Source organism: Notechis scutatus, chromosome Z (assembly GCF_049901735.1).
Source record: "Notechis scutatus isolate UNSWTSFEM ecotype Mainland chromosome Z, rNotScu1.2, whole genome shotgun sequence".
Lineage (NCBI taxonomy): Eukaryota > Metazoa > Chordata > Lepidosauria > Squamata > Elapidae > Notechis > Notechis scutatus.
Genome location: NC_142025.1, coordinates 134,584,659 through 134,609,354, shown reverse-complemented (window position 1 = coordinate 134,609,354; position 24,696 = coordinate 134,584,659). Strand labels below are relative to the sequence as shown.

The window sequence follows — 24,696 nt, the reverse complement described above, 5'->3', positions numbered from 1 at the left end:
TTGTTCTTTTTAGAAAGCACAGAGAATGGTCTTTATTTCTGCCTCTAGTGAGAATTGTTGCTCCATATCCCCCCCAAATATGTTATTTATTTTTAAATTTATTTAATGTCCCCCTTTGTTATTTTTATAAATAATTCAAGTCAAACAGACCTAATACACTTTCCTCCTCCTAATTTCCCCACAATAGTGAGGTCAACTGGGGCTGAGAGAGCGGAACAGGGCCGAAGTCACCCAGCTGGCTTTCAGGTCTAAGCAGAGACTAGCAGTGGTGGGATTCAAGCTTTTTTTACTACCGGTTCTGTGGGCGTGGCTTGGTGAGCGTGGCAGGGGAAGGATACTGCAAAATCCCCATTCCCACCCCACTAACCTGCTTTCCAGCTCTGTTCTCCTGTGCAGGGCAACAAAAGAAGACCCAGCCGATCAGCTGGGACTCGGGAGGCAGAGAATAGATGGGGGGCGGGGCCTATCAGAGGTGGCATTTGCCAGTTCTCCGAACTACTCAAAATTTCTGCTACCGGTTCTCCAGAACTGGTTAGAACCTGCTGAATACCACCTCTTGAGACTAGAACTCACAGTCTCCTGGTGACTGGCTCAAAATCATCCAGCTGGCTTTCCTGTCTAAGGCCGGATTAGAACTCCATCTCTCCTAGATTCCTCTCTTCCTTCCCTTCCCCCTTCTTTTTTTTTTTTTTTTCAATGAACCAAAATAGTGATAGCGTAACTAGTACAGCTCACTTTAGCAAGTGTGATTCATGGATGGGCTTTTCTGACCTTCATCTTTATTAAACAGCCAGCCAGGGTTCAAATTATGGGGAAGAAGATAAATGCAATGTGATATGGGGAGAAAGCAAACTGAGCGATAGCCTTAGTGGCCTCTGACATTAATACAAATGATTGAAATCCAGATGGACCAGCGCAGGTGGGCCTCTACCGCAGTACGTAGGGGTTTCTATTCAGGCTGTGACATTCTATTTCTAATAAATTTTTCTAGAGGTTTCCCAGTGCCACTTCAAACTCTGCATCCTTTGAATTGGAATAATCCCACTTGTTTACCCTATGTTTTTTTTTCAGCATTAAAAAAAAAAAAGTAGTAAATCTTGCATTCTGCCCAAACTAGCCTGACATCTTTTACTCGCTGTGCTGCTGTTGCTTTTAATGCCTATAAACAAAGACACTGACAGTCTGAAGGTTGGAAATAAAATAATCTAACATCCTGCTGAAAATGTTCTCGTGAAGTTTTATTGAATGCAAGCAGTCCATAACTTACGACCACAATTGGACCACAATTTCTGTTGCTATGCAATGCAATTGTTAAATGAGTTGCATCCAGTTTGAAGACTGGCGGGGTTTTTTGCCATGGTTGTTAAGCGAATTACACCAAAGGTGTTAACTGAATGTAGCAGTCATTAAGTGAATCCAGGTTCCCCCATTGATTTTGCATGTCGGAAGCAGGCAAGGAAGGTCACAAATAGTGATCACATGACCCTGTGATGCTACAACAACTCGCAATACCTACTGGTTGCCAAGCATCCAAATTTTGATCATATGACTTTGAGGATGCTACCACAGTGATAAATGCGAGACCAGTCTTTACACATATTTTTCAGTGACATTGTGACTTCAAAAGGTTGCTAAGTGAATGGTTGCAAGTTGAGAATTACCTGTACTACATGAGTAAAAGAAAGTAGTGTAAAATATTAAAATGTCTAGTGTCAGTTGGTTATGCTACTGTTTTCCACACATGAAAAAAATTGACTCCTAAAGTTCATGGCTTACATCCAACTACCAAAATATTAATTCCTCAACATTTCTCTATTTTTTAATATTTTTTTAATCTTGGGGCTGTGACTTTAATGGGCATTAAAAGTGCAGTGGACAGGCTCAGTTGACAGAAAGGCCTTTATGGTTTTGTTAAAGCAGAAGAAATTTTGCTTTATTTTCTTGGCTCAAATTCATAAATGAAGATTCTGGGCATCATCCAGTATTGAAAACAAGAAAAACAACAACAGAATAGCTAGGGGAAAAAAGGCTGTGGGGGCTTGTGGATTCACACTGTTGTGTAGAACGAAATAAGAGTCTAAACCTGGAGGCAAAGCCAGTTTATTAAGGCCTTCCAAACAGGGTCAGGGAAGGGCCAGATGGATGTCTATCCCAGAGGGCAGGTCCTGCCATGGAGAAGACCCATTTCCAGGATCCCATCAAATGATATAGAATACTTTTATTGGCCAAGTGTGATTGGACACACAAGGAATTTGTCTTGGTGTAAATACCCTCAGTATACATAAAGAAAAGGTACATTCGTTTAAGAATCAAGAATCATAACGTACAACACTTAATGATAGTCATAGGGTACAATCAACAATCAAATTAACGGTAGAACCCAGAGCAGACCAACTCTGTCCAATCAGACAAGACAGGAAGGAAGTATGGGGAGGAGAGATCCTCTCAAGTAGGTCAATTTCCCCTCCTCAAGTTCAACTTAAATCATGGAAATCAGTTTTATTAAAAAGCCAGAAAAGAGGCCTGTAGCACTGAAGAATACATTAGTGTGTGTGCGCGCGCACGTGCGCATATGCATGTGTGCCCATATTTATCTACATTTGAGTGCGTGTGTGTGTGTGTGTGTGTGTGTGTGTGTGTGTGTGTGTGCGTGTGTGTCTGTCTGGTAAACTGCTGCCCTCTGCAGGACACTCTGAAATATTGTTGAATTCGGAGCCGAAGTCCCCAATGTGGCAAATGCCTACTTGCTATTCCCTGCCCTCATTTATGTAGGTGGTCCTTAACTTACAACCAGTTGCCTAGCGACCATGGAATTTACAAAGGACTGCCAAAAAGGGTACTTACAACCCGGATTCGGTTTCAACAGCTGAGCTCCTCCCTTCAAGCATCAAGATGCTGCCAATGGCCCGCAATTATGGCCATTGGCAGCATCCTGAGGTCATGTGACCACGATTTACTATAGTTTTTCCGAGAATGCCTATTTCATGGAAAAACTATAGTAAAAAACACCCATTTCAGACGAGAGAGAGAAGAGTGAGTGTGGGGGGGAGCGGGGAGGGAGAGAGAGGTCGAAACACTGGCTGCAACTGTTCCATCAAAGCTGCTCCATCTTAATTACCTAAAGATAGCTGCAAATAACTGCAAAAAAGTCATAAAATTGGGGTCAGCCACATGATGGTTTGTTTAATGGCAAGTATGGCTTAAGGCCATATTTCCAGGCTCTATAACAGTTGTAATAGAATATTACAAGTCAATCACTACCTGCAACGTTCATATTTAACATATTTTAATTTTAAACCAAGTTATAAAAAGTTGGCAGGCTGCAGAAGAAAGTATTGGTGATGAAAATCAACTTGGTTTCCAGGAAGTTTTTTGGGGATTCTATGTACAAATGTTTTACAAAATCAAAATGAGTACTAGACATCATGATACCCATAGGCACAGCCATTCTGTGAATATGTATCCACCCCATGGCAGCCATTTTCTTGGAACATCCGTGATGCTTACCAGCTTAAACTGTCACATATCCATGGCATGAAATAGTAGCAATTAGTGAATTTAGGAACCCCAGGGTAATGGGTTAAAACGTGGGGTCTGTTAGGTTCTTAAATGAACCCACTACTCTGGTTTATTCGCCAAACCATAGTTTAAGGAACAAGATCAATGTACAAAACTCAGTACTCAGTAATGTATATGTAAGAGCCAGCGTTTTATCTTTCCTCTACAGCTGGACCTGCCCCCAGTCCTGGTGGATCAACAGCCTGCTGTCACTTCATCTACCTCTGAGGCCGAGTTCTCTCTCCAAGGGGGAAACCTCCTCAAGCCCACAATTTCGCTCCCGAAGGTAGGCCTGGGTCATTGGCAGAGGAGAGCCCAGTGGGAACGTTGCTGGAGAAAGTCTTTTCCACTATTTTTTCACAGAGAAAAAGCTCAGCCATGGCTTTCTGACATGATTTTGCAAGGCTTTGCAATGGATGCGCTCTAGGGTCCTGCCAGGAAGGATGTCTACGGGATATGGATATCTACGGGAGGGGGTCACATCTTCTCTGATTTTTTTTTAATCCTTATGTTAATATTTTAATGGCTTAGTTTTTCTTGTATTTTAAGAGTCCTTTTGGATAGTGAGATAGGAGGCATATTAGATACATAGACAAATGATGGATGGATGGATCGATGGATGGATGGATGGACAGACAGACAGACAGACAGACAGACAGACAGACAGACAGACAGACAAATAGTTGTTAATCGCAAAGTCATGTCCGACCCATCGTGACCCCATGGACAATGTTCCTCCAGGCCTTCCTGTCCTCTACCATCCTCCAGAGTCTACTTAAGCTCACGTCAACTGCTTCAGTGACTCCATCCAGCCACCTCATTCTCTGCCATCCCATTCTTCTATTGCCCTCAATTGTTCCCAGCATTAGGCTCTTCCTCAGTGAGTTCTTCCTTTTCATTAGGTGGCCAAAGTATTTGAGTTATATGATAGATACTATAGATAAATAGATAGATATGATGATGATAGCTAGCTAGCTAGTTCATGATGTTGTAAGGTTCAGCTATAGCTTAAGATCATGCTGTGCCAAAAATGAACTTAAGCAGAGGCTTTGAAGAACAAAATCTAACTTTTATTAATCAATAAAAGGGTAAGACCTCTCCTCGCGTACACACAGATATGTGAGGAAAGTTACAAAGCATATAGGCAAAAGTAACTCTTCTTATACCTTAAGATTCTTTTAGAAGTAGAGTAATTGCATTATAAAACACTCTGTTAGATTTACATCTTTCCTGCAAAAAGACAAATGTCCTCCTGGCATTTGTTTATCTTTCAGTATCCTTTCTCCTATTGTCTGTTAATTGATCACAAGTGACCATTTAAGAGGGCTATTAACGGCATACTTCGAAAGGTGTATATTGCTCCAGATGTAGGGAGTGACGTTCCCAGGGAGTACATTCCATTCAGATTGATTTAGATGGGATAATCATGTGTCTTCATATGAGAGAGGTGTAACTAATTGCGGGCTAGTTTTACAACACAAAGGTTAGAGAAATATTTTCCACAACCGCTAGATAAGAAATGCCCATAGAGATAAATACTTCTATATACATAGGAAAACAACTGTCTAACATCAAGATAAGACACGCTTTTAGAGTAACTCTCTACTCTCTCTCTATAATATTTTTTTATTTCCTTTATTTATTACCCTAACAATGTCAACGATGTACTGATGTTTAGGTGGTACAATGTTTTTTTTTTACTGCACTCTGCATGGATTATTGTTGAGGAGGCATTTCTGTAAAGGGAAGTGCAGCAGCTGCTGGCTTTGAGTAGCCACGGGGAGGAATAATCTGATAACCTCTGCAAATCAGTTATAGGACAGGACAGGAAAGGACAGGACAGGAAGGGAAAGGAAAGGAAAGGAAAGGAAAGGAAAGGAAAGGAAAGGAAAGGAAAGGAAAGGAGAGGAGAGGAGAGGAGAGGATTTTGTGTTGATTTTGCCCTAACTGCCCTCTCTTGTCAGCAGAATGTAGACAGAAAATAAAAGATAACCTGGTATTCTTTCCAAATTGCAAATTTCTCTAGCCTTTATAGGCCAGTTTTGTCCTGACTTCTCCCTTCCATTTTTTAAAAATTACGGTTTGCTGAATAAGTCATAGATACTGCTGGGCTACAGTTCCCGGCAATTCTAAGCAGCATGATCAATTTTCAGAGAGGATGAAAACAACATCTGGGGTGCCTCAGGATTCACACTCCTGCTAGGAAGTTGTTATCTTTCCATCCCCTTCCCTCCTCTTGGTCCTGCTGCACAAGAGTCACACATTCAGCATCTGAAGCCTGCCCCCAGCATGCAAGGACAGCCAAGGAGAGTTGCTGAGGCTTCGTTTGCTAAAGTTTGCCTGTTGGTGTTAGGCACGTGCATTGTTTATTTATTTCAAAGTACAGTATATCCCGGCTTTCCAGACTCAGGAATCAGACATTGTAAAAATTGAGACTCATCCAAATGTGCTGTTACAATATTGTAAATGCCCTAAAAGCCATCCCCTGGCGTTCTCCTTAATTTTAAACACTAATTGAATCAAATTTCCACAAATTTATTTTCTGAGTATCTCCAATTTCACTAAGTAGCAGGTGTGCACCAGAGAAGTTTCTACTTTATGATATGAGGAGAAGCCTACTTAAGGATGTTGGGCCTTAAAAAAGGTGTGCCTATATTATCTTCATTATATATAGTTTTTGACTAATGGCTGAAAGAGATCAGGGCAATTAAATGGACGGAGTGGAAGTGGCTACATTATTAGGGAACAGAAAAGTTAGAAAAGGGAAAGCAAGGACGTTATTGAAGCTTCGCAACCCCAGCCAGAAAAGCACAGAAGGCATGAACACATATTATATGTAAAAAAGGAAGTTGTAATTTCTACCCATCATCTAGTCCAGTGTTTCTTAACCGTGATACTTTTATAATAAATTGATTTATTCAATGTTTCAATAATTAAAAATAAAACTGATCTCCACACTTTGCAATGATACTGCAACAGCATTTACATTGGTTATTAATATCTATAGCTGTATTATCCATAGCTGTATTAGATTCTTCCTCGTTCTAAACATTTTTATACATATATACATATTTTTACACATATGTGTTAATACTTTGTACTTTCTCGTATATTATCATTTGACGCCTTCGCGTCTTCTCAGCCATTTGTATCACACATCCCATACTGTGTAATACTCTCTTTCTTTCTTATTTTTCAATAACATCATCAATCTGTCCATTTTGGCGCATTCAAATATCTTATTCATTATTGCGTTTTCTGAGGGGGGGCGTACACTGTTTCGTGATACTTTTAAGGTGTGCAGATTTCAACTGCCGGAATTCCCCATAAGGACTTCAACTCCCAGAATTCCCCAGCCAGCAGGGGGAATTCTGGGAGTTGAAGTCCGCACATCATAAATGTAATCCAGCTGAGAAACTCTAGATTCTCTCTTTTTTCCCCCACTCCTCGCTCTGGTCCACAGACATCCTGAGCCATGTTTACTTCCCTTCCTTTTTCAATCCTGCTCTTTAGGCCTTACACAAAGTTCCTGAGGCCAGAAAGGCACCTCGACCCAAAAAGGCCAAGGAGCCCCGGCCCAAAGTCAAGAAGCTGAAGTACCACCAGTACATGCCTCCCGATCAGAAGGGGGAGCAGACTCCCTTGCCCATGGACTCCGCCTACGCTCACCTCCTGCAGCAACAGCAGGTTTTTCTGCAGCTCCAGATCTTGAATCAGCAGCAGCAGCCCATGGCTGCCCCTCCAGCAACCTTCTGCGTTCAGGCTCTCCATGCCATTCCCTCCAGGTAAGCCTTCGCTTTGCCCTGAGAATTCCACAGGTATGGTTTCCAAGCAGGCTTATCTGCAAAGGAAATCCAAAAAGTCAAGAGGAGACATTCCTTTTTTGCCCTCGTGCCTGTCTTCTGGATTTTTTTTCCTCCTGAAATTAGCATGTCCCCTGATGGCCTTTCAGAACATATAGTTATGTGCCCAAGCCTGGTGTCCTGAGTAGATGAGGGGCCCCTTACCTGGCTGGGTCAACACTTTTAGATTATATATTTCTTAGCTACAGGTAGTCCTTAACTTACGTCACAATTGGGACCAGAATTTCTGTTGTTGAGCAAGGTAGTTGTTCACTGAGTCACGCCCAATTTTAGGACCTTTGTGGCCACAGTTGTTAAGCAAATCACTGTGGTTGTTAAGGTCATCAAGCAAATTTGGCTTCCCCCATTGACTTCACTTGTTAGAAACTGGCTGGGAAGGTTGCAAATGGTAATCACATGATCCCAGAACATGGCAACTGTCCTAAATATACGCCCAAGTGTCTGAGTTTGGATCACATGTCCAAGAGGATGCTGCGATAGCCGTAAGTGCAAGCTGTAAGTGTAAGTCACTATTTTCGATATTGTTGTAACTATGAACAGACGTTAAATGAAATGTAAGTCAAGGACTTTTTGTCTTTCATTCTCCTTTTTAATTTTTTTTTATCATGGTTAACTGGTAAAGTGTTTTATGATTGTGTGCTGCTGTTTGAGATGGGCAGCTTTCCAAAATAAAGAAATAAAAAGGTTGGCCAAATTACTATGCAATTACAGACCTGTACTTATATTGACTATGCTTGCCATCTTGCAGATAGTGCCCTGTTTGCAGTGGGCTCAATCTTGACTCATGGCACAGCTTGCTGTTGGGTGCTGCTAAAATGTGTATATTTATTTTGCTAAGTTTCCCCAGGGACTCACCACTTATTCTCTACTTCAAGGAATTGCTCTCCAATTAATATTAAAATGTATGTTGCTTTCCAATTAAGCAAGGAACATACAGCTATTTTTATTTCTTTGACTTTCTGGCTCTGGGGAAAGATGCCCCAGAAGTGCAGAAAGCAGCGTTAAATTAACTGACCATTTTTATTAAGTACCAGAAGTCAGAATTAGTTAGTTACTCAAGAGAAGAAGCATCTGCTGAAATTAGTCATGGTGAATTCACACAAGTCCCAATAACTGCAATGGGACTTAATTGTGATTAGCATAACCTGAATATCTATCCACCAGTTCTAGAAACAACTTGCTAAATTGGCAGTATATAAGCATGCAGTATTAAATGAATGCATTACTGGTTGTCCTCAACTTACGACCACAACTGGGACCAGAATCTCAGTCACTGAGCAAAGAGGTTGTTAAGCGCAATGTCATCTGATGGCCCACATGATTACTTCACTCAGCAACTGCAATTCTATCACTTCTGGTTGCAGCCATTAAGTGTGAATTGTTAAGCTGACAGGGTTCCAGGGAATGAGTGTGGTGTGTGCCTCTGGGGGCTAGCTGAAAGACCTGCCTGCTGACAGAGTTCAGCTGTCCTGTGTGTGTATGGAAAGGAACTTCCTTGCAGGGTGCTGGTATGTTTCTACACCTAGCTGTGATAGCCAGATCTGGCCCTAGGTTCTGCCTCCGTTTACATTTTCAATTGGCAACTTGGTCAGAAGATCATTTAAAAGTAGTTTATTAGGGTACCCTGATAAAGTGGGATCTCTCCCTATGAAAAGGAAAACCTCGAAACCTTCAGTGATGGGAACTTTTGAATCTGTGGGCATGGCTGCAGGAGTGCGCATGCGTTAAAACAGTAATAATTAAGCTACTGTGCCTCTCAGCCGCTCTACTGCGCCAAACAGCTGAGAGGTTAAAAAGGACCTAGGAGTAGGGGCGGACGGGTGGGCCCAACTGCAGAATGTCGAGAGACCCAGAGTGAACCAGTTCCCTGACAGCTGATCTTTGGCGCTATCGGTATGCCAGAACCAGGCCGAACCCGTAGAATACCACCACTGCTCGAGACCCTTCTTACATTCCTTTTTATACTTAACACAACAAAGAAAAATGAAACAGGAAAGTTAGTTGATAAGATAAGAATAACCCCCCCTCCTTGCACAATAAATCAACTACAAAGCTTGTTAGAAATTAGATAACCAGATGCCAGTTGACACAAAGAAATATTTTCTTACCAGGAGGTCGTCTCCAGACATCCTTCTGTACATTATCTTTCCCAATTTAGGAATGTTAAAAGCTATCTAACTAATCCATATGATCAAAGGATTAAAGTTTTCCTACATTCCAGTCTGTAATAAACATGAACATAGAAAATAAGTCAAATTAAAATATAAAGTATCTATGAATCACAAGCATCACAAGTTACAAAATCTATGCCATGTGCCCCTCACTGAAGGAATTCAGCTCTCCTGGGAAGGCAGCTGTTTCAACCAACCCCCTGGAGATGAGTTGGAGTGCTGAATTTGCAAACTATACCCTGCCAGCTTTCCCACTGACTTTCTGGGGAAGCTGGCAGAGAAGATTGGAAATGGTAATCACATGATCGCAGGACGCTTGGCAACCAGCTGTATGTTGCCAAGAATCCAGACTGTGATCATGTGATCACAGTGATGGTGTTGCAAGATTTTGTAGTGGCTGCCAGGGAGTGCTTTACAGACCATAAAGCTGTTGTAATGCTTTTGTAATTCCAAACTGTCGTTACACAAAAGGTTATAGGCCAAGGTCTGTACACAGTATTGTAATAAACACCGTTCACATTTGAACACATGTAATACAATATATCATTTTGCTGATGTCTTATCCTTCACTCCTTAGAACTCTTCAGCTGGGATGCCATATCTATCCTTAATGTTAGCAAGTTTCTCCTCTGCCTTAAGAACTGTTGAAAGCTGGCTTAGAGCTGGTTTGGTGAATTGTTTTATTCGTCTTTACAGAATTGTCTTTTATTTCTCCTTCAAACAGCCTTGGAAAGAATGGATGGCTCTCCTCCTTCACACTTGTTCTCCTCAATGATCTTCTGAGGGACTTTGGTGGGGGAGCCATTGATCGGTTTAGTTTCCTTACCAAGTGGAAATTTAAACCTACAGCTTCCAATTTAAGCTACCCCAAATAATAATAATAATAATAATAATAATAATAATAATAATAATAATAATAATAATAATAATAATAATAATCAGTTAAACCTATATGCTGCCCAACTTTCAATGAATTTAAACATCTGTTGAGTGGACTAATATCATTTTGTCTTATAGTCTGAGGCAAAACTGTCCAGAAGCAATAGACCCTTGTTTATTTTTGCTTCTCTCTCTCTCTCTCTCTCTCTCTCTTTAACCCAGCAATGCTCCAGAGCAACTTTTGAATTTCCCCGGGACTCCGGCTCCCACAAGTGGGCCTCCAACACTTCCTCTTCCTTCTCCGGCCACCCCAATCTCCTCTTTGCCACCAAAACCGGAACTGTTACCTGCCAACTTAGAAGAGCTCACAGTAAGTTTGGGGGTTTATCAACTCAAATCTCCTAACCGACATTAAGCAAATTACTGGCAAAGTATTGATTAAAGGCCCGGGAGCAATAGAATAGAGAATAGAATAACTTTATTGTCCCTTTGAATGTACACTAATCGCGTGCATTAAAATGAAATTTCGTTGTATGCAGCTCTCAAAGGATCACCAGCTCCAATATATGCTACATAAACATGACAAAATAAATAAATACAAAATTATATATGTATTATATGACAAATATACATACACAGCCAAGGGAAAGGAAATGAAAGAGTTGTAAGTGGGCAGATGTGAGAGCCAGTTTAATGCGGTAGCCTAAAGATCCTGGCCTAAAAATCCCCCAGAAAGTTTAGTTCTAGTTCCAGCTGGGCTTGAAAGTCAGTTTGGGTGACTTGTTTGGACCAATCGTTATAAGTCTGTGAGTTGCAGTCCCGCCTTAGGTATATAAATCAACTGGGTGACTTTGGACCAATCACCAGGAGACTATGAGTTCCAGTCCCGCCTTAGCATGAAAGCCAGTTGGGTGACCTTGGACTAGTCACTCTCAGCCCAACCTACCTCACAGGGTGGTTGTTGTGGAGAAAATAGGAGGAGGAAGGAGTATTAGATATGTTTGCTGCCTTGAGTTATTTATAACAATAATAAGGTGGGATCAATATATAATAAAAATTTCCTATGGGGAGAAGAGGTAATAGGGAACTAAAAGGTAAACCAATACAACCAATACAATTTGCTTAGTTATATTAAAGTACAGCCAAGTCTGTTTTTCCTCTGCACTGAGGACATTTTCCAGCCACTGTTATTATATCATTGCCTGCCTGATCTCTGAGAAAAATCAAGCCAAGGAGCTGAGTGTGGCCTCCTCAGACCCCACCGGGAAGGAAAGGGGATCCATGACAAGACCGGTGGGGGGGGGGAACACAATCGGGAAGAGATTGGGAAATGCACCAAAATGGGTATTCCAGCTATTGGAGAACCATGAAGAAGAAAGAACCCAAACCCCAGCTCTCTGTGCAAGATCAGGAGCCACATTTGTGGTGTGTCACTGTGTACCACTTGTGCATGCGTGTGCTAGCCACGGCTAGATAGCAGGCAGCAACCTGGAAGCGCTGGTGGCCTCCAACTATCTCAGGCCATCAACGACTTGAGATACTTACCTTGGTTACTATGGTTACCATTTTGGAAGCAAAATACAGGTTGCCCTTGACTTAACAATCACAATTGAGATATCAACTTCTGTCTTAAATTGTAAGTCGGGCCTGATTTTATTATCATTTTTACGACAGTCGTTAAGTGAATAACGACATTTATTAAACAATTCCCTGGTTGTTAAGTTGTCAAATATTTGAACACGGCAATCGCAAGTGAGAACCCATTCTTCCAAATGGGCGTTTGATGCTGAAAAAAAATTGCAAATTGTGATTGCATGACTGCCACCAGTCATAAATGCAAGGTGGTTGCCAATCATGTGACCATGGGAGTGTGTGGGTGTGCAAAAGTCATAAGTGCGAGGACCAAGCTTTTTTCAGCACTGTCATAACTTCAGATGCTCACTAAATGAATGGTTGTAAGTCAAGGATTATCTGTCGACCTGGGGAGTGTATTACTACTCCGGCCAAAGAATCCAGTAACTCAGGAGTCTGGGACACCAGCAGCCATCCCAACCGTTCCCTTCAGCCTGAGCACCTCACCTCTGGTTATCTGCTAAGAGAAGCCTCTGAAAGGGTGTAACAATCCATGGATGACAACAGCCATCACTCCTCCCCTCCCTTGGCGTCTCAGCCGGTGCACAACCTCCTCCAAGATACGTTTGTGAATAATGGAGGCGTTTGTGACGTGCTGACCTACTATTCTATAACAACAGCTGAAGTCCAGGACTGTTGAGGATCTGACAGCCAGACGCCGAAGGTGGAAACCAAGGGTGCGACAGCGGGAGCACTTTCAAACATGGGGCGTGATGTCCCTTGACTGCCGCCCACCTGTAGATTTCCATCACGCTTCCTTCTGCCTGTCTCCATCAAGATGATCGAGACGGATCACTTTTGCTCTGCTTGCGTTGTTAGAGGTCCCCTCATGGTAGAATTGTGGAGTGGGAAAGAGCCACCAGAGTCCTGAATTCCAAACTTCAACACTGTGAAGGAAAATCAGTTAAGCCATCCTTGGGAGGTGACAGTTCAGCCTCTTTTTAGAAACCTCCAGAGGTAGAGTTTGTCCTCTCTCCCCTAAAGAATCAAATCTGGGATATTTTTTTCACTGCTCGTGGAAATAGGGAGCACATGAACCCATAACTCTGCCATCCAGCCCTTTCTTTGGCTTCACACTCCTCTAATACCTTTTTTTTTCTATGTGAGGACATTTAGTTTTATTCTGTGGAAGGTTTTTCACTGAAAAGTGGAATAAAAATGCATGAAACAAATCCTAAATACAGGTACAGGTAGTCCTCAACTTACAGCGGTTCATTTAGTGACTGTTCAAACTTACAACGGCACAAAAATGTGATTTATGACTGTTTTTCCCAGTTACACTCTCTGCAGCATCCCCCCACAATCATGGGACAAAAATCCAGATGTTTGGCAACTGGTTCACCTTTATGACCGTTGCTGTGTATCCCGAGGTTACATGATCCCCTTTTGCGACCTCCTGACAGGCCAAGTCAATGGGGAAGTCAGATTCACTTAACAACCGGGTTACTGACTTATTGACTGCAATGATCCCCTTAACAACTGTGGCAAGAAAGGCCGTAAAATGGGGCAAAACTCATGTATCAAATGTTTTTCACTTAATGCCAGAAATTTGGGGCTCAATTGTGGTCGTAAGTCAAGGATGACCTTTCTGTAATTGAACTCAGAATTATGAGTCTAAGTCATGCTGGTTATTAAGTGGGTCAGCACCTGACCTCACCCAATCTTACAATTCTTTTTATAGTGGTCATTAAGTGACTGCCGTGGTTGTTAAGTGAAGCCATTGTCCCCAATGGACATTTTTTGCCAGGAACCAGAAATAAATACTGGTTTCCGGCAAAAAAAAAAGTCATAAGGACACTGAAAGCAAACATAAATGCGGGATGGTTGCCAAGCCCCCCCAAAAGGGACTTCAAGAGAGGTGCAGCCATCAGAACTTTGAATCAGGGTCATATGTACCTTTTAGGCGATCCTCTATAATTTCAAACATTTGCTAAGTGACCGGTCATAAGTCAAGGACCACCTGTAATCTGTCCTGCACGCATTTGATTAATATAGATAGTCCTCAACTTAAGAGCACAATTTGAGCCCAACATTTCTGTTGCTAAGCAAGACAGCTGTTAAGCGAGAAATACCACAATTTTATGACCTTTTTGCCACGGGTGGATAAGTAAATCACTGCAATTGTTAAATGAATCAGGTGGTCATTAAGCAAACCTGGTTTCCCCTGTTAACTTTGTTTGTCAGAAGCCAGTTTGGAAGGTTACTAATGGTGATCACATGATCCCAGGAGACTGAAACAGTCATAAACTGCGTGCCAGTTGCCTGAGTTTTGATCGTGGGGATGCTTGCAACGGTTGTAAGTGAGCACCTGTCATAACTCATCTTTTTCAGTGCTGCCGTAACTTTGAATGGTCACCCAATGAAATATAAATCGAGGACCAGCTATAATCTACCCCCTCTTTCTCCTGCTTCATTATTTGTGGCCATGGTTTTGCTTCTCAGGTCTCCGAACTCCGCCAGCAGCTCCGTAAGCGGGGCCTCCCTGTTTCTGGCACCAAGCCAGCCCTGCTGGAACGTCTCAAGCCTTACCAGGTGGCCCGGGTGAAGCCCCCACCTGCGCCACTCCCCAGCGCCCGCTTGGCACCTTCTGAGTTAGAAGAAGAGCCCCAGGCCCTGCAGGAGAAGCAGCGGGCGGTGGAAAATCTGGCGTTAAAGCTCCATCGAGAGCTGAAGCACCACGACAGCGACCCACGCGAGGAGCTGGAGGTGCACAAGCAGATCAAGAACCGCCGGAAGGGAGCGCTGCAGTCGCCTTGCCGTCAGGAGGCTCCGCCCCCTCCTTACCTCCCCAAGAGAGAATGCACCAAGGAGGGAGGGGGCACAGAAGACAGGTTCATGGTAAGCAAGCCGGCTTTCCTTGAGTAGCCAGGAAAGGAACCAGATGATTGAACAATGGGGGTGGGTGGGGTTTGCTCATAAAAGGGATAGCAATCCAATGGATCAAAAAAAAAATATCTTGGAAAACAATTCTGATAGAATGAAGGGTTGTACGAGTCCATGAATATCAGTGAGAGTCTGCAGATCGCTAGCCTGCTTCTAATGAGGGTCCGCCAGAAGCTTCCTGAGATCCCAGAATCAGGGCATGACATGAATCCTCCCCGGCCCTGCACACGATATGGAAATTTGATGTAGTTATGTGGAGCAAAGATCATCAATTTATCAAATCCCCCAATTTATCAAATCCCCCCAAACCAACCAGAAGTGGGGGGGGGGGCTATCTTGCAGCAAAGACTCTCCAAGGATTTTAAAATCCGTTCATTGATTTAGTCTGCTCACTTATTCATGCCAAGATACATCGAAGAGAGGAACCCAAAGGCATCAGAAAGTCCAGATTAATTGGTTTTTAAGGGTTATCCTTTCTTTTCATTAGGTAAGCTGCCCAAGTTCATTTGAGAGAGTCTGGCAGACCTTCTAGTGATACACTAGCATTAGCACTTAGACTTATATGCCGCTTCACAGTGCATCACAGCCCTCTCCAAGTGGTTTACAGAGTCAGCATATTGCCCCCCAACAATCTGGGTCCTCATTTTACCAACCTTGGAAGCATGGAAGGCTGAGTCAACCTCGACCCGGTCAGGATCAAACTCCTGGCAGTGGAATGCAGAGTTAGCCTGCAATACTGCATTCTAACGACTGCGTCACCACAGCTTCTACATTTAATAAAATCAATAAATAATATGTAAGATGGCAGCCATGACCATGTAATTGAATCCTTGACCCTTTTTGATATAAGGGATCGTGGACCATGGGCCATACACATACAGTCTTGGTCTTGACTTGTTTGATTCCCCCATGGTCCCCCTGCCATCTTCCCTTTAAGCTGAAAAAATGCTTTTTGCTTTCCTGTATGAAAATCCTTTGACTGACTCATCTGTTTCACTCCAACTCCAGGAAATGCAACCCTTTGTAACACCTTTCCCTGGTTTGGTGCCCTCCTCCCCACTCCAAGTTATTTTGGATTTTGGCTACTAGTTAGCACATCCCAGGAATTAAAGTGTTGATTGAACATTTCTGGGGGAACTCTTGTGTTTGCTGTTGCATAAAAAACATAGGAAAATTAAATAACGTAAGCAGATGTAACACAAAATATGCTGTATGTTTAAATCAGCAGACTGGGTGAATTTCAATTTCCAGGTGTTGCCATTTCTATCCTCTCAAATAAAACCATTTTCTCAAAGTAAATTTTACTTCCAAGTAGCTCGGTAGTCTCCAAGTGGTCCTCAACTGAGGAAGTGTATTTCGTTTTTTTACTTATACTAAATAAAATTAAATAAGCTCTCATCCCATTCAGCAACAATATTGACACGAGAGACTATTTGTCATGGCTTTTGTCTATACTTAGGGGTCCTTTAGTGCCCATATCTTAGTCCTAAATGCCCCCCCATCCAATGAAAGGAAACAGTGCCAGATCAATTAATCATAGAATTAACGTTTGTGTATTCATATCAGTAAAAGTATGTGCGAGGGGTACTTCCTGGTCCCCATATTGTGTGAGAAGTCAACTGATGGACACGGAGACACTAGTCATGTCGCTAGTGAGAGCAAAAGGTTAACTATTTAGTTCTCTAAGGCAAGGAGGTTAATTACTTCGTTAGCAGGAAAGAGGTCAGGGCAATTAACCGGATAGGGTGGGAGCAGCTACATGGTTAGAGAGCAGAAAGGTTAGAAAAGGGGCAAGCAAAGTTGTTATCGAGGCATTGCAGCGCCAGCAGGAGAAGCACAGAAGACCTGAAAACAAATTTACAGCTACCGTACATCAAATAAACAGCCATAAGTTCTACCAACTACCAGTGTTACTCAACCTGGATAACTTTAAGGTGTGGACAATTTGGTAGAGAATGGCTGGGCCATCCTCTCCCTCATCTCCAGGTGTAGTTTGGCCTTTTCAGGATTAAAATGCAGGAGCCTTTTCACTTCGCTTTGATAACCAGGGTATGTTACCCCATCCCTTATGGTTACATTTATGCCAGCAGTTAAAGTACCCCACACTTGTATCTGCCCATAAATCCCCAAAGCACCCAGTTTCAGTGGCACAGTGGCAGTGATGTCCTTAATTCCACCCTTGTAGCCAGCAGAGATAAGAAAGCTCCAGGTTCCAGCTCCAAATATTCAGCATTGAGGTCCCAGAACCCCTTGGTTCAATGTTAAGATGACTTCCTTCAAGAGTGGTCTCCACCTCTTTAAGGACGTAGGTCCCAAGAGGAGTCAGATCTGCTATTTGAGAGACCCATAGCCATCAGTAACAGAGACTGGAAAATTTCTCTGGGTCACTATCCATTAAAGTGGATCCTGCTCCTGTATCTATTAGCCCAATGGCTCCCAACCTTTTCTTCACTACAAACCAGAGGTGGTCTTCAGCAAGTTCTGACCAGTTCTGGAGAACCGGTAGCGGGAATTTTGAGTCGTTCAGAGAACCGGCCAATCCCACCTCTGACTGGAGATTTTACAGTATCCTTCCCCTGCCACGCCCACCAAGCCACGCCCACAGAACCGGTAGTAAAAGGAAAAAAAAAGAATCCCACCACTGCTACGAACCCCCTTTAAATACCTTTTGTGGCCATGGACTTTCAAGAATTAATTCAAGGTTTAAATCATCATATTTCTTCAAACCCCCAGGGTCTGCAGACCACAGGCGGGGAACTGCTATATTAGTCTATTCTTAGGGGACCAGTAAAGGGTGATGGTGATATGCAGTTGGTGGTTACCATGGTGGGACCCAACGTTATAGGATCTTCTCACTTCTGGGATTGGTTGCTTGTTGGTCTCCTCTTCGGGATGCCAGGGTGAATGAAACCAATCCACCTCTGCCTTCTTCTTCCATTTGCTTTGTATCCATTTGGACCTGTGCTTGGCTCGCTTACCTGTCATACGTCTTTTCACTCCTATCTGATTTAGGTGGTTAAATAGGATTCCCACATCTCAAATCTACTGCGCCATTGTGGAATAGAAAAGCTAGAAAGAGTTAAAATACCAGCTTGTTTTCAGAGCTTCACAATGCGGAGAGGAAAAATGCAATTTCCTTGAGGAAAAGTGGCAAGGAGAGGTTAACGTCATCATTTAAAAGTTCACATGTTGGTGAGCCTTTCGGAATAATTTTCTGACACGACTCAACTCTCCAAAGAGACCCTGGCAGCTAACATAAAATGAAAGCAATAAAAGGCAATAATTAATAACAACACAGATAAGGTAGAACATATTTCCTGGGCCATCAAATCCACCATGCTCCAGCTAGACCAGAGATATCTGACAGCCCAACCCAAATGCCCAAAGGAAAAACTGGCCAACAGGATCAGGGCTAATTGAATTTCAGGAGAGAGATCAATCCAAAGGGTGGGGGCTTCCAGAGATAAGACATACTTTCTAGGATCCACCAAATATTACCGTCACAAGGAAAATACCTAAAACTTATCCAGTCTAGAAGAGCACAAGATGGGCCATCATAACCAGAGATAACATGGTCCCACAAATAGTCTGTTCCTCTGCCATGCAGGGCTTTGCAATCAGCACCTTGGATTGCATCTGGAAGCCCATTAGAAACTTGTGAAGCAATAAGTTTACATGAATGGAATGTGAGACATCCATAACTACTACAAGCTGCTGCTTGTTAGAGCAATTGCAGGTCCTCGGGGCAATCCCAAGTAGAGTGAATTGCAGCAGTCCAACCAAGAGTTGACTAATACATGAGTGACATGAGCAGGACTTCTCAATGCAAACATGGGAATAAATGTAGCACAAACAGATAGACTGCCACACCACAGGGATGCTGGTATAGTACCAACAATCCCATCTGATCCCAGGTGCCCAACTTCACAAAAAGGCTCTCATATCCAGCTATCTATAGGGCAGTGCCTCTGAAATCCTTGGTATTTACAGTGGTCATTCCTGTCCTTACCTGGAAGCCATGGCCCAACTGAAACCCATTTCCATAAGGGAAACCGCCTTGCCTAGCCAGGTTTCTGTTACGCATGTCCGGTCAATTCTCTCATCCATTATTGACTCATGGATAAGATCAGCTTTATTACAGAAGGACTTAGTATGATAAAGTAATGATAGATGACGTCTAGGGCTTCCAAGGCTCCATGGTCAGATATGGGGAGAAAGCACAGGCAACTGGAACGCAGGCTTGGTAGAAAACAGTAAAACCGTGCTACTTGGGAATGGCGTGTCTACTGCCATATCTCCCTCTACCTCGGTGTTCTCACCCACCCCTCATCCCTACATCTTGCCAGCCTCCCTGATCCCTGTCATCTCTGTCTACAGCCCAAGGCCCCTCTCCATACCCAGGACTCCAGGACCTTCCTGCTTGGCCACTGACTCAATTCCAGGCCTTTCTGCCTAGCATTTATCGGAATCATTATGAAACCATTAGCTTGAGATCAGGGTTGTTGTTGTTGTTTTTTTATGAGTCATATTAAGCCAGTGGAGCATTTTGCCAGAAGAAATCAAGTAGAAATCTTAACATTTCTTCCTCTTTCTTACCAGGTTTTATGCCCCACCTCGTGTGAGCCAATCCATTCTGATATGGAGCTGCCACTTGAGATTACAGCCAGCCCTCCTGATCCAGCCCCAGCCACTCGGTCCCTGGAGGAAGAACTCCAAGAGGCCATTCAAAAGGCTCAGGTACTTACATTGGGGCATCTCTTTCAGTCTTTCTTGCAGACTATCTGATTTTGCTTTGCACACAAGCTGTCCTAGAGGAAATGGCTACTTTCGCTTTCCAAAGTTCTCCAGGCTCTTTAATTCCTTATTTTGGTTTAAATAACACCAACATGGAACAAAGGTATGGACAGCTCTGGAAGGATGAATTCTTCTGAAGTCCTTCAACTCTTTTCAGAGTTCTTCCATTTTCCAGAGACAAAAGGAACAGTCTTCTCCTGCTGAATGTCCTCTGCTGTGCTGATAGCATAAAGCATGCATTGGCTTTTCCCAAAGAGGTTTCACTTCTCATCCAAGAAGCTTCTTCAGCTCTGAAGAACTGAACTGTCAGAGTTGAAGAAGCCTCTTGGATGAGAAGTGAAACCTCTTCAAAGAAAAAAACCAGAAAGACCAGTTGCCTCTTGAAAAAGCCTTTTTGGGACAACCATGACCTGGATGACTGAGAATCTCCATAGACCTGCATTGGCTTGAACATTGGTTTGGAAGTTCAGCAATGATAGTTGTAGCAGATCAACTATCTGGCTTTGTTTCTGAGACAGACCCTCGGACACCCTCTCTTTTCTTCCCTTTCTATAGTTGGTGCCAAGCCAATCCATTGAAGAGATTTTAGAGGAACCACTGATGTGTACAGGTGAGATGATGGCTCTGTTTTGTTTTGCAGGCTGCAGTCGGGACTAGTTCATGGAGGAATTAATAAAAGGAAATACTGTCAGGAACAAAGATGGAGCAATATAGGTTTTGAGAAAACAGGAATCGTAAGTTTGGGAAAGGGTGGGTTAAAGAGACAGTTGCTCCTCAGATGGCCTCAACCACGTGATCCAGTGCAAAATTCCGGTGTGGAAACATAATATGTAGTTTTGCTTTTCAGCTTACAGCTAGGAAGTTAGGGGTGGGGTGGGGTGCTATTATGTCAAAGTGTACCCTCTGTTTTGCGGCTTCTAGGTGACATTCTTCAAGCACCTGCTTTGACCCCAGAGGTTCCTGATCAAGTTTCCTTGTCCCCATTGGTCCACCAAGAGGCATCCCCATCAAAGAAATCCTGCTCCAGTAATGAGCCACCTTTGGTGCCCTCTGCTTTGTTTGATTTTCCAGGACCCTACGATTTCCTTTCGACAGCCTCCTCTTCATCTGCATCTCTGGATTCGCTGTCCTCTGTTTTCTCTCCTGACTCTCTTGAGATGCCGCCATCTCCTCCAGATGCCTGGCAAGGAAGTGGGACCCGTGCCGGATTTGACCCTGTTGATTGGCTAGAAGCTTTGACCTCTGGTTCAGCATCAGGTCTCGGCTCTGCCAGTCCGGTTGGTAGCAGCATCTTCTGTACAGACCTTTTTGATTCTTCTGACTTGGGGGTCAACCACATGATAGACCTAATGGTGGAGCAGTGGTAGTAAGGGCACCAACGGCAGTCTGGTCCCCAACCCTTGATGGAAAAGGGGAAGCATCTTCTTTTTACCCTAAAAGGTCATCATGGCGCTAGAATCCAGCTAGTTTGGGCAGTAATACTAACATCAAGCTTCATTGTACATGGTCTTTTTTTCTGTTAATAACATGTCCAATTGCTCCCTTGGAGGAATGAAGCTATTGTTGTCTGAATGGTGTCACTCTATACTCATCCTGGATGGCCAAACATGCCAGAAATCCTGGCATTCATTTTGGACAGATAGAACCAATGTTTGGAAAATCAATCACCATTCTACCACTTCAAATTCATGACATTATAGTTTAGGACATTATTATTTCACCTTACTGTGAAGTAAAACAAGTGTTGGTTTTCTGTAATGTCAACTTCTAACATCACAACATAATGAAACAAGTTTTAGAAACTAGTTTCAATGAAACAGTTGATACTCAAGGTTCTTAATAACTTTCTGTGTCACTTTAGGATTTAAAATATTGTGCACCAATGTTGTTGGTTGTATTTGCTACATTGAACCTTGATTATTTGCCTGATGCCAACTTTGGAAACCATTAATTCTCAAAATCATGACATCTCCAAGGGGCCATATGTTATAGGTTGAAGCATAATTTCTAGACCTATCTGGACAGTGATGTTGATTTAGATGCTATGTACCTGAGAATGACATGCACATATTCTAGCTTGGTTGAGCCTGCTATCTTATTTTGTTCAGTGCCAACTCTGAAAAAAATGTTGGGATTGTTCCATCTTGATGTCCCATGGTTATGGAGAAGTTTTAATTTCCAGGGGCCACCAGAAGAGACTGCACCAGAAGCAGCAACCTCCCGTTTCTTGAAAATATGGCATGGGGTAGGAGAATATCTTCTCTTTTAGGGACAATATCTTATTTTTATAGCTGGTCATAAAAAGGTGCCATTTGAACAGGAGATGTCATCTTTGGTGGATTGTGCCTTTCTAACTCTTATTTTTTGTCATTTTTACTTGGTGTTATGAAACGAAACGATGCATACAGATTCATATTTACACAAGATCAAAATCATTCTTTGGGCTGGTGGTGGAACAGCACCCTAAGGGTGTTACGTAGGAAGATGTCTATTTTTTCAGGGAGATGGAGGGCATTGGTACCTTACATCCCAGTAGCCCAAGGTTGCTGGGAGACTTAGGCCAATGTGTTTATCCAAACATTAGCAGCTAGCTGTGGCAATTGCTCATCATGCTGCATGAAAATATAGAACACATCAAAACAAATGTTTGATCTGGTTGAATTATCTCTGCTATAATTTCTGTAAATTGCAGGTCTGGGAGGACATTCTTGAGTACACAGTCATAAAATGTACGTGGAACCCACTAAATTACATTTTTCCAGCTTATTTGGCAGAAATGTTATAAAAGGTAGGCAAATGAAAAGTGACTAAAAACTTTTTTTGTAAAGGTATTTGCTTCGGGTATATTTGCACCTGCACTATATTCTCAAAAAGTTACAAGGTGTCCTCCAGACCTTGTTGAGACTACAACTCTCAGAATTGCCAAGTAGCATTCACTTGGCTACTTTGGTTGGAGATTATCAATTGTAATCTCAACTATCTGAGGGAGCACAAGAATTGAGAATAAAATCTGTAACAATTGTTATAGAGATTCTCGGTCATCCAGGTCATGGTTGTCCCAAAGGTGCTTTTCAAGAAGCAACTGGATTTTCTGGGTTTTCTTTGAAGATATTTTGTTTCTCATCTAAGAAGCTTCTGCAGTGGAGAAGAGCTGAAAAAGCTTCTTGGATGAGAAGCAAAACGTCTTCAAAGAAAAACCAGAAAGTCCAGTTGCCTCTTGAAAAAGTACTTTTGGGACAACAATTGTTATAGTTTCCTCTACCACAGTGTTTTTCAACTTCAGCAACCTTAAGGTCCAACTCCCAGAATTCCCCAGCCTTATTTGAAGTCCACACATCTTAAAGATGCTGACCCTGATCAAGGTTATTCTAGAACAGTATTTCCCAACCCTGGCCACTGGAAGATATATGGATCAACTCCAGAAATCTGGGAGTTGAAGTCCACACATCTTCAAGTGCCCAAGGTTGAGAAAACTGCTCTGATAGTCTTGACCTTTTTTGTTGTCTTGCAGATTCAGCCCTGTGGGATTATATTTTTCAATTTGTGGCAGAAAGGAAGATGAATACCTATTAAATTAGCACCTTGACATTGTGAATTATCTGTGTTTCTTCAGAGCCATTTTTTCAGCAAGAAATCAAAGAACAGTGCTTTATTTTTTAAGACATTAACTAGATGCTATATAAGGCGTGAATGCAAAATTACCCAAATTAATCAGAGAAAGAAAGCAGCTCCGGGGGGAGGAAGCTAACAAGCTGGCAAGAAAATCTGTGTTGCCTATGTTTGCGGCATGTTTGTCATTTGGAAAGAATAATCCAGGGAGAAGCGAAACCCATTTCCAAAAGACAAAATTGCTGCATCAGGTTTTCCAGCCGTTCCCACCAATCCTTAGACTCATTCAGCGTAGCTATCAATTCAGTGATAACGTCCTTTATTTCATCCACTGCTTATACTCCATTGGGTTCTCCAGCGGGGTTGTGCAGAAGCAAAATGATTTATTCATGTCGTTTGATAGTGACGGGGCAACGCAGCCTCTCTCTTTTGAACATGCCAGATGGGTTGGGACTGCAACTGCCAACTTTGGGCAGAGTGGCTGGCAATTCTGAAAGCTGCAGATCCAGCACATCTGGAAGACACCAGGATGGAGAAGCATGGGACAAGCATAGGCTGCCTCCCAGCTCATAGCTGTTTGCCCAGCCAGCTGCTTGTGACTTTTCCCCTCTTTCCAGTTCTTGATGAGACTCCAGTTTAGGTCAGTTTGAGGCTGGGGAAGTGGGGTAGAACTCAGCAGGCAGAGGTTGGGTGACTTAAAAAGGTGCCAGACCAGTCCAGCTTTCCTGCTGGGAAGTGAATTCAAAAAGCAGGTGGTCTTTTGTGCTAACAGTACTATGCAGAGAGAATTCAACTCCTGTTTACCAGTTACTTTCTGAATAAACACCATTTCTTGCTTCTGGAGTGATGTGTGGATATTTGCTGGGGTTTTGTTCTTTGTTTTCACTATGCGGTGAACCTTTCTTACTATAGATTTCACACAAAAAAGTAAGTCAAGAAGCTGGCAAAACAGGGGAAGCCCAGGAGGCTGGTGGTCAGGAGGAGAAATTAATGTTGGAGCAAGACCGTAAAATCATCCCAAATTGTTGGACCAGTGGAATCGTCTTTCAACCATTCATTTAATGACTGTTCAAAATTACAAGGGCATTGAAAAAGTATAATAGATTTTCATACTTATGACTCTCATAGCCCTGAAAGAGCCCTGGTGGTTAAAGTGCAAAATTACAGGCAAACTCTACCCACAGCCTGGAGTTTGATTCTGATTGCAGGCATGATATTCCGCTCTGGAAAAAAAATTGGGGCCGGACAAAGAGACCCCCGCCGTGTGCCCGGGAGCGCCCGCTGCTTTCCCTCGCCGGGCCGGGCGG

General features: G+C 42.8%; 1 protein-coding gene across 4 annotated transcripts in view; it reads left to right on the top strand.

Moving 5' to 3' along the window:
- MAMSTR (MEF2 activating motif and SAP domain containing transcriptional regulator) overlaps positions 1-24,230 on the top strand; it is a 49,944-nt gene extending 25,714 nt beyond the window's left edge. For 3 of the 4 annotated variants that reach the window (XM_026682377.2, XM_087948172.1, XM_087948173.1), the window contains exons 8-14: positions 3,728-3,844; positions 7,072-7,343; positions 10,694-10,841; positions 14,546-14,941; positions 19,586-19,723; positions 20,336-20,390; positions 20,702-24,230. In XM_026682377.2, coding sequence (XP_026538162.1) covers positions 3,728-3,844; positions 7,072-7,343; positions 10,694-10,841; positions 14,546-14,941; positions 19,586-19,723; positions 20,336-20,390; positions 20,702-21,147 — 1,572 coding nt within the window. In that variant the 3' untranslated portion in view covers positions 21,148-24,230. The remainder of the gene's footprint in view (positions 1-3,727; positions 3,845-7,071; positions 7,344-10,693; positions 10,842-14,545; positions 14,942-19,585; positions 19,724-20,335; positions 20,391-20,701) is intronic. The other variant, XM_087948174.1, reaches the window with a different exon arrangement.
- The last annotated feature ends 466 nt before the right edge of the window (positions 24,231-24,696 follow it).